Consider the following 10,927-nt stretch of genomic DNA (forward strand, 5'->3'; position numbering starts at 1 on the left):
ATGTATATTTTATATATTATATATTTTATATATATTGTATATTATATATATATTATATATAATCTCAAAACTTGCTTTTCCTCTTCACTTCCAGTTGTGGCTTTCCATTCCCTTTACCCTTCCACATTTAATTGCCAAGCTCTCCCATAATACTTCCTAAAGATCTTTAATTCCTTCCTTCCAGTACCACTACCACTACCACTTACCCTGTTCTGGGTGCTCTTTTCTCTGAGCTGGACTTCTGTCTTAGTTCTCCAGAGTACTCCCTCAGATTTTGCCATCTGTAAGCCAATTTGCATATTCCTGGTAGATTAATGTCCTTAAAATAACCCTGTTCATGTGTCTCCCATGCCTAAACATCTTCAAGAGTTTCCTGCTTTCATCAGGATAAAGTATAAAATTCTTTGGTCTACATTTTTATGCCTTCTCTATCCTAGAAGTATCTTCCAGCCGTGTTTGCATGAACTCTATATGCTATCCCATCTGAGCTGCCACTGTACTCAGCTATTCTCTGTGGGCAGTACTTTCTTGCATATGTGCCATTTTCACATCTTTTTCTTTCACTAATATCCCCTTGTCTGTTTTCTCTGTATGCCCACATCTTTTAAAAGTCAGTCTCTAGTTTTGCATCTTCCTTGGAACTGATCCCTCAGCTAGAAGTATTATTCTGCCCTGAGCTACCTTTTTAAACACTTATCACTTCTTACCTTCTAATAAACTTAGATGTATACCATGTTTAAAAATCTTCATCATGAGGTAAAAATTCCTCAGAGATAAAAAGCACACATATATATAAAATACTTTAAGTTCTGGGGTAAATGTGCAGAATATGCAGGTTTGTTACATAGGTATACACATGCCATAGTGGTTTGCTGCACCCATCAACCCATCATCTACATTAGGTATTTCTCCTAATGCTATCCCTCCCCTAGTCCCCAACCCCCTGACAGGCCCCAGTGTGTGATGTTCCCCTTCCTGTGTCCATGTGTTCTTCTTATTGTTCAGCTCCTACTTATGAGTGAGAACATGCGGTGTTTGGTTTTCTGTTCTTGTGTTAGTTTGCTGAGAATGATGGTTTCTGGCTTCATGTCCCCGCAAAGGACATGAACTCATCCTTTTTTATGGCTGCATAGCATTCCATGGTGTATATGTGCCACATTTTCTTTATCCAGTCTATCATTCATATATATATATATATCCTCTACAATGCCTACATTTAGTACTTTCTCATTAAATACCTGCTTAATAAATATCTGGCACATCTGTAGTTTTTAAAGACAAATGTTTAAGTGTCATCAAGTATTTTAGCATTTACCAAATGTCATCAGTATGTCTAGCATTCACAGTTCCTACTGTTGAAATGGAAAGACTATATATATATCAGTGATTAGATTACAAATTGCAATTTAAAAATATTTTCAGAGACAGAAGTGATTATGTCTCAGAATTAGTTGGAGAACTGCATAGTCAGGAAAGTTTCAAGGAGAAGTTAATTTCTTCACAGGGTTTTGATAGACAAGGCTTTGTGTTGATTATGATTATGTAATGATTCCTTTAATTTCAGGTTGAAATGGGCATGAAGAACCATGAAATTGTTCCCGGCAGTTTGATTGCTTCTATAGCCAGCCTTAAACATGGTGGCTGTAATAAAATTTTAAGAGAATTAGTGAAACATAAACTCATAGCTTGGGAGCGTACCAAAAGTAAGTATTTTGAGGCACCGTTTGTGATTTTTCAGGTAATCGGTTTCCACCAGAGCAAGTGTTCCAAAAGTCAAGAAGTAGAAGTTGCCAGACCAGTAAAGCATTAAACAAAGAACTGACAAAACATACTTTGGCCATATCCTATTAGTCAAAACAATCACAGGGCACACCCAGATCAAAGGAGGTGGAGAAAGAATAGTAGTAAGAACATGTAGGATACTGCAGAAGAGTATGTAGGTACTGCAGAAGAGCATGTAGAGTACTGCAGAAAAGCATGTAGGTGCTGCAGAAGAGCATGTAGAGTACTGAAGAAGAGCATGTAGAGCACTTGGCAGGTGTATAGACTACTGCAGAAGAGCATGTAGGTACTGCAGAAGAGCATATAAAATACTGCAGTAGAGCATGTAGAGTACTGCAGAAGAGCGTGTAGGTACTGCAGAAGAGCATGTAGGTACTGCAGAAGAGCGTGTAGGTACTGCAGAAGAGCATGTAGGTACTACAGAAGAGCATGAAGAGCATGTAGGTACTGCAGAAGAGCATGAAGAGCATGTAGGTACTGCAGAAGAGCATGTAGGTAGAGATATTGTGGCTACCATCTTTGGAAAATACAATCAGCAGTCATACCCTGGATCATTACTTCTGAAACCATCTGTGGTGAGGGATTAGTTTTTTCCAACCTATCACATATCCTTCCTTTTATAAATTACAAAAGAAAATTACTAGAAAATGAAATGGATAATGGATATACAAAACAGACGTAAATTCTAGATCAAATTGATGAAAAAAATTGAACTTAAATTCCTCGTTTTATCTCATCACAAATATTTATAGACCTGTCTTTAGGTCACATTTTGATTATCAGTACATTGGAGAAGAAATGCAAATTATAGGAAGAAATTGGAAACTTGTGAGCCTGGGTAGTTTATCTTTTTCCAACGAAGACTTTCCATTGTTAAATATTTCTTATGACTTGAACTTATGTGACTTGGTTGTACAGTGTAACTGAAATATGGTCTTTCTCCTTTGATTTTGTCTAGCTGTCCAGGGCTATCGGTTGACAAATGCAGGATATGATTACCTAGCTTTGAAAACACTTTCTTCTAGGCAAGTAGTTGAGTCTGTTGGAAACCAGATGGGTGTTGGCAAAGAATCAGGTAAGTGCTAATAGTACTGTGCAAAGTATTTTCTTTGCTTTAGTTTATGTTTTCCCTTCAGAAAGCATTCCTCTTTTAATTTTCCCTTTTCTCTAACTAAACAGTAAATCGGAAAGTTGATTGGAAGCAATACAAATCAGAAAGTGCCCTTAATTAGTAGGTTACTATTTTCTCTCTGAAAGTCTGTCATTGAAAGTTCATTTATACCAGGAATTATTTTTATTCTAATAACTCCCAAGGTATCTCATGATTTATGTGCAAATATACCAGAATCCAAAATTCAAAACACTTCTGGTCTGAAGGTTTTGGATAAGGAGGGATACTCAACCTTTATTAGGAAAATGACATTTTAAAACAAATAAAATCAGAAAGTTATTTGTTTTAACTGATTGGAATACACTTTTAATAATGGTTGTTTTTGAAATTTTGCCTCTAGATATTTACATTGTTGCAAATGAAGAAGGACAACAATTTGCATTAAAGCTTCACAGACTAGGAAGAACCTCATTTCGAAATCTGAAAAACAAACGTGATTATCATAAACATAGGCATAATGTGTCTTGGCTTTATTTATCTCGTCTCTCTGCCATGAAGGAATTTGCCTATATGAAGGTATTTATTTTATAGTCATGCATTTTTTACCCAAATAATACATGTGTCTCAAAGGCCTTAATGACAAGTGTGAGTCTGTTCTCCCCACATCTCTCTAACCTTAGATTCAATTCCTACAGGCAGACTCAGTCCTAAATAACTGTTGATTATTCGGGCTCTTTTCCATTCTATGTTAAGGTATTTTAAATAGTTACGAATGCATAAGGGCAACACATTCTATAATGCTGACAAGATGGAAGAGCCAAAAATAATTAATGATGCTGTTACCTCACAAATATGTATGTTTGGATGTATATATATCTGTTCAATGTATATAGCTATACATATGTCTGTTTCTAATTGAAAACACCAGGTAATTATCATCTGTAGAAACCTCAGTGTCTCAGATAAGTAGGCTAGTTTTTTTTTCACATAAAGGAACAAACATAATTTATAGATTTATATGTATATTAAAAATGGTAAAGGCCGGGCGCGGTGGCTCAAGCCTGTAATCCCAGCACTTTGGGAGGCCGAGACGGGTGGATCACGAGGTCAGGAGATCGAGACCATCCTGGCTAACACGGTGAAACCCCGTCTCTACTAAAAATACAAAAACTAGCCGGGCGAGGTGGCAGGCGCCTGTAGTCCCAGCTACTCGGGAGGCTGAGGCAGGAGAATGGCGTAAACCCGGGAGGCGGAGCTTGCAGTGAGCTGAGATCTGGCCACTGTACTCCAGCCCGGGCGACAGAGCGAGACTCCGCCTCAAAAAAAAAAAAAAAAAAAAAAAAAATGGTAAAAATTGGCTGGGCACAGTGGTTCATGCCTATAATACCAGCACTTTGGGAAGCCGAGGTAGGCGGATTACTTGAGGTAAGGAGCCCAGCCTGGCCAACAAGGTGAAACCCCATCCCTACTAAAAATACAAGAATTAGCCAGGCATGGTGGTGGGCACCTGTAATCCCAGCTACTTGGGAGACTGAGGCAGGAAAATCACTGAACCCAGGAGGCAGAGGTTGCAGTGAGTGAAGATCATGCCACTGCACTCAAGCCTGGCTGACAGAGCAAGACTGTCTCAAAAAACAAAAAAGGTAAAAATTTTTCGTTTTTAAGAGGTAAGGATGAAGAGAAGTGAGTTAAAGGGTACAAACATACAATTAGAAGGAATACATTCAATGTTTGATAACAGAGTAGGGTGACCATAGTAAACAAAATGTATTGTACTCAGGAGATGAACACACTAAATACCCTGACTTGATCACTGCTCATATATACTTAACAAAATGTTGTATGTACCCCATACATTTATACAAATAGAAAAAAAATACTTACCGGGCGCGGTGGCTCAAGCCTGTAATCCCAGCACTTTGGGAGGTCGAGACAGGCGGATCACGAGGTCAGGAGATCGAGACCATCCTGGCTAACCTGGTGAAACCCCATCTCTACTAAAAAATACAAAAAAAACCTAGTCGGGCGAGGTGGCGGGCGCCTGTAGTCCCAGCTACTCGGGAGGCTGAGGCAGGAGAATGGCATGAACCTGGGAGGCGGAGCTTGCAGTGAGCTGAGATCTGGCCACTGCACTCCAGCCTGGGTGACAGAGCGAGACTCTGTCTAAAAAAAAAAAAAGAAAAAGAAAGAAAAAAAATACTTAACCTGGCAGATGAAATGCCAAACTCTCAAAGATGGTTTTCTCAGGGTTAGGCCTATTCATTGCACTTCAGGTGTGCTGACCCCTGCAGTTACCCCAAATATTGGAACTTGACTGCATATTTTGGGGTACTGGCGGACTACATTTGTACTCTCCCCTGACATTTAAAAAGAAAAGACCTTTATTTTTTACTTTTTGCCTTCAAAATTAAGTTCAGCATAGGTTTGTTAAATATAATAATATCCAAATTAAATATATTCAGCAATAACTAAGTTAAACAAAAGGTAATATTGTGTTTTTATTATTCTGCCAGTATGATTTGTCATAGTTTATCTTCATTTTTCTAAAAAATTTGAAGATTGCTACAGTATGTGTGAACCACACTTGTTTCCCTTCGAGGATTCAGCTTGTTCTTTGAGTGGGGTTGTATACTTAAATTTTCACTCAATCATGGGCAGATTTCTTTTTTTTTTTTTTTTTTTTTTCTTTTTTTGAGACGGAGGTCTTGCTCTGTTGCCCAGGCTGCGGAGCTGCAGTGGGCCCGGATCTCAGCCTCACTGCAACACTCCGCCTCCCAGGTATCACACCATTCTCCTGCTCAGCACCTCCGAGTGTTGCGGGTTGACTACAGGCCCGCCCACCACCTCGCCCGGCTAGTTTTTTTTGCTATTTTTTTAGTAGGCAGATGGGGTTTCACCGTTGCTTAGCCAGGATGGTCTCGATCTTCCTGACCTCGTGATCCACCTGCTCTCGGCTTCCCAAAGTGCTGGGGATTACAGGCCGTTGAGCCACCGCGCACTGCGCCCATCAAGATTTCTTAAGGCAGTATAAATTAGTATTACTGATACCATACCTGTTAATGTATTTCTTGTTTTATACTAATAGTTTGTGTCTTGTAATATTCAGTCAGTAAATGAGCAGCTTGGTAGGGATCATTTACACATTTTCCCAAAACTGTAGTAGGTGTTTTTCAGGATATTTATATTGAAGGTATAGGAATGGAATCTGGTTGCACATAAATGTACACCTTAAATATGTTGATTTTTCATAAGAGAGGAACAATAAGATAAAGATTGGGCTATAGCATGAGTTCTAGGTGATAGCACAAGTTCTAGACAAATATTCACAATCTTTGAGTTTATCACATGCTATTCATTTGCCAAGGTATGCTCAAAATGGTCTACATTGAAAAAAAGTATGTAAAAACAAAGCAAAGAAAAATATCTGGGAAGTGGAAAGTTGTTTGGTTTTTGTTCACAGAAGGTAAGTGATAGGCAACGTTTTGAAATTAATTGCTGGGGTTTAGTGTAGGGTGAAGGAGTAGATGCCAAAGAAATAACCAATACAATCTGTGTCTTAAAGTTGAGAAGATAACACAAACACATATGAAACAGAACCTTTTATTTATCTATTTTTGAGACAAGGTCTCACTCTGTCTCCCAGGCTGGAGTGCAGTGGCACGATCACAGCTCACTGCACCCCTGACCTCCTAGGCTCAAGCTGTCCTGCCACCTCAGCCCCCCAAGTATCTGGGACCACAGGCATGTGCTACCATGCCTGCTTTTAGAGACAGGATCTTGCTGTGTTGCCCGGGCTGCTCTCAAACTCTTGGCCTCAAGAGATCCACCCACCTTGGCCTCCCAAAGTACTGGGGTTATAAGCATGAGCCACCACTGCAAGCCTAAGAACAATTTTTTTTTTTAAATTACATACTGAGTTTAGAGAAACTTCAGTAAATGATAGAATAGTTGATGGAGGAGGTTTCAGGTAGTGAGTGGAGCTGAGTGGAGCCATGAAACTTGGGTGTTATTTGACCCTAAAACAGTGCATTTTGGCAGAGAAGTGGTATGGACAATCACATGAAATGTGTGTGAGCCCTGTGTGTTTAGGTGACACTGAGGTGACTGTCCTGACTACATTTGTTGGTGTGTACTGGAGAGAATATTGGGAGAACTAGGACTGTACAGGTGGATTAAAGAGTTTTGAAAACCAGGAAAAGTTGTTCAAATTGAAAAGAATATTTACAGCCAATGTAAAATTATTTTTTGTTGTTGTTGAGACGGAGTCTTGCTGTGTCGCCCAGACTGGAATGCAGTGGCATGATCTCAACTCACTGCAACCTCCGCCTCCCGGGTTCAAGCGATTCTCCTGCCTCAGCCTCCCAGGTAGCTGGGACTACAGGCATGTGCCACCATGCCTGGCTAATTTTTTTGTGTATTTTTAGTAGAGATGGGGTTTCACCATGCTGGCAGGCTGGTGTTGAACTCCTGACCTCAACTGATCCACCCGCCTCAGCCTCCCAAAGTGCTGGGATTATAGACGTTGAGACACTGTGCCCGGTCCAATGTATATATTTTTAAATGGAGTACTAACATCAGCAGGTCAGTCTGGTATTGGTACATAGAATAGGTTAGGTATGATGGCAAAAGCTAGAACACCTGTGGAGTAATGAGGTATAAATAACAAATGCCTCCTTACAAGTATATGTTGGTGCAAAAGTAATTGCAGTTTTTGCCATTCCTAATACTAGCATTCTAAATGTCAAAGGGCATAAATCTGAGGTATTTTAAAGAAAGTAATAGCAGGGCTTTGTAAACAATAAGATTGAAGACAATAAGCACAGGGGAAAAGATGTATGGAGAGCCTTAACATTTGAATCAGACAACAACAGTGTATATGTTTTTCACATAATAGATTTATATTGCATATTGTGGTGGAGAAAAAGGTCGGTCCCCTATAAACCAAAATGGCTGATCTCTTAGAATGCCTCATTTTATCTCCTAAATTACAATTTGTTTCCAATTTGAATATTTTGAGCACATTTCAACAAATGTCAGAGACTTACAAAATACGAAAGGATGTACCCCAAGAGACTGTAAGCTTCTTGGGGCTTTTAACACTGATTTTAGATTGTTTAGAAACTTTTAACACTCATTTTGTAACCCCAGCACAGTGCATAACATTTTGTAAATGTTCACTTTTGGCAGAAAAGTGAATTCAAACTTTTGTTTAAAATTTGCTTTTTATGTATGGCTTATTCTGTGCAGTGAATAAATAAGCTATGCATAAATAACCATGTGTTAAGTATAATTTTATAAAGGATTGTGTGTTTTTCTGTGGAAAGGTATATATTTAATTGTTCTTTAAAGAGTAATGACCTGTTCATTAGCTTACACCTGTTTTGCAATGTTTTAGGCATTGTATGAGAGGAAATTTCCAGTTCCAAAGCCAATTGATTACAATCGTCATGCAGTCGTCATGGAACTCATAAATGGTTATCCACTGTAAGTATTCATTATTCTTAAAGCCATGAATCCTGATAAATGAATTTAGGTTTCAGGGTTTTTAATAAAATTTTTTTTAGTTAATGAAATACTACCTCTGGGAAGTTAAAATTTGATTTAAAGGAATAGACTGAAAGACAAATTAAAACCCAGTTTCATTCTGACAATATGAACTTTGTAATCTCTGTGATTCATTCAGTCATTCCATATTAAGAGACTGTTAGGTGCCAGGCCATTTTAGTCTCAATAGTGAACAAAACAAAATCCCTGCCGTCATGGAATTTACATTCCAATGGAAGGAGATGTGCAATAAATAACTAAAGGAAATGTCTGTCAATTGTTAGTAAGTACTATGGATTAAAAAAAGCAGAGTTTAAGGGAAATAGGAAGTACTAACGGGACAAGAGACTACTGTTTTATGTAAGGTGGTCAAGAAAAGTCTCACTAATAAGGTGAAACCTTACTAAATTTTGATTCAGATTAGCAGCTATTGGAGTGGGAGTATTTTGAGCAGAGAAGAGATGTGATCTCATCAATCAGTGATCTCAGTGTTTTCAGAGGGTCACTCTGCCTGCTGAATTAATAGACTCTGGGGAGACAAAGACATAATTTGAAGACAAGTTAGGAGGCTATTACAATAATCTAGGCAAGAAATGGTTGTAATTCTGATTACAGTGATAGTGGCAAAGGTAATGAAAAGCAGTCAGATTGTGAATGTGTTCTGCAGGTTGAACCAACATGATTTCGGATTGGATATGGATGTGAAGGAAGGAATGAGACAATGGTGACACCAAGGTTTTTGACCTGAGTAGCAGATTAACTGGAGGGAGAAAGCTACCTTGTACAGAAACAGGAAAGCTACAGGAAGAGCATTTTGGAGTTGGAGGGTGGGACAGAATCAGAGATTCCATTTTGGACATGTGAAGTTTGAGATGCCTGGGAGTTAGAGAAGTCTACATTAAAATCAGTGTATATGTGGTATTTAAACCATTAATCTAGATGAGATCACCAAGAGTGAGACTAAATAAGAGAAAATAAAAGTTCATAGGATTGACCTTTGAGGAACTCCAGAATTTAGAGGTCAAGGAAAAAGATGAAGTACAAATAGAAAAGACTAAGAAGGTATGATCTATGAGGAAGGAAGAAAACCTGGAGAGAATGGAACTAATTGTCAGACTTGTAAATCAGATACACCATGTTGAAGATCCTGCATCAGTATATGATGAAGCTATGGAACTAATGGTCAAACTTGCAAATCATGGGCTGATTCATGGAGATTTTAATGAATCGAATCTCATTTTTGATGAAAATGACCATATCATCACGATCGATTTTCCACAGATGGTTTCAACTTCTCATCCCAATGTTAAGCGTTAAAAGTTAAGTGAAGAAATGTTCAAAGAGGTCAACTGACAGACCACGTATGATGAGGACTAAGAATGGACCTTTGGATTTAGCAACATTGAAGTCATTGGTAGTCTCAACAAGGGCTATTGAAATGAAGTAGATGAAAGCCTGTTTGAAATGGTGTTAGAGAGTAGGACGAAACAAATTGGAAAAGCACATGTAGACAAGTTTGGTTGTAAAGATCAAAGAAAGGTAGTAGAAAAGAGATACAGAATTGAAGCAGAGTGTGGCTATTTTTTTTAATAGATGGGGGATATTATATCTGTGTGCTGATGGGAATGAGAAGAAAGCTGCTGGGGAGCCAGGGCATGGAAATAATATTTATGTTCACATGCATACATACTTCCGTTAAAATCATAAACGAATACAAATAACCTATATTCATGCTTAAAATACTTTCAGATGTCAGATACACCATGTTGAAGATCCTGCATCAGTATATGATGAAGCTATGGAACTAATTGTCAAACTTGCAAATCATGGGCTGATTCATGGAGATTTTAATGAATTTAATCTCATTTTGGATGAAAATGACCATATCACCATGATTGATTTTCCACAGATGGTTTCAACTTCTCATCCCAATGCTGAGTGGTACGTACATGCTATTTTTTTATTTTTATTATTACTTTTTTTTCTGGAGACGGAGTTTTGCTCTTGTTGCCCAAGCTGGAGTACAAGGGCACGATCTTGGCTCACCGCAACTTCCGCCTCCCGGGTTCAAGCGATTCTCCTGCCTCAGCCTCCTGAGGAGCTGGGATTACAGATAGGCGCCACCACACCTGTCTAACTTTTTGTATTTTTTTTTTTTTTTTTTTTTTTTTTTAGTAGAGACGGGCTTTCTCCACGTTGGTCAGGCTGGTCTCAAACTCCCGACCTCAGGTGATCCGCCTGCCTTGGCCTCCCAAAGTGCTGGGATTACAGGCGTGAGTCACCGCGTCCAGCCTGTACGTGCTATTATTAATTCTGGATGTGGATGTGTTTGTTTAGAATAGAATCATTTTTTCATAATTTTTCAATTTTGTGATACTATTAGGTATCACAATAAATAGTATTGTGATACTATTTAGGTCAGTCACTGGTTTGAAGTGGCTAGTGTTAACGTATAACCACTAGAGTTTTCCCCCATAAGAATTTGAATTG

General features: G+C 38.6%; 1 protein-coding gene across 1 annotated transcript in view; it reads left to right on the forward strand.

Annotated features, from left to right (window-relative positions):
• Positions 1 to 10,927, forward strand: part of RIOK2 (RIO kinase 2) — a 27,998-nt gene that overhangs the window by 2,927 nt on the left and 14,144 nt on the right. The window contains exons 2-6 of the mRNA XM_017848972.1: positions 1,565 to 1,703; positions 2,741 to 2,857; positions 3,294 to 3,469; positions 8,289 to 8,377; positions 10,187 to 10,378. Of these exons, the coding sequence (XP_017704461.1) occupies positions 1,565 to 1,703; positions 2,741 to 2,857; positions 3,294 to 3,469; positions 8,289 to 8,377; positions 10,187 to 10,378 (713 nt within the window). The remainder of the gene's footprint in view (positions 1 to 1,564; positions 1,704 to 2,740; positions 2,858 to 3,293; positions 3,470 to 8,288; positions 8,378 to 10,186; positions 10,379 to 10,927) is intronic.

The sequence above is a fragment of the Rhinopithecus bieti genome, unplaced genomic scaffold, assembly GCF_001698545.2.
Source record: "Rhinopithecus bieti isolate Rb0 unplaced genomic scaffold, ASM169854v2 scaffold_32597, whole genome shotgun sequence".
NCBI classification, from domain to species: domain Eukaryota; kingdom Metazoa; phylum Chordata; class Mammalia; order Primates; family Cercopithecidae; genus Rhinopithecus; species Rhinopithecus bieti.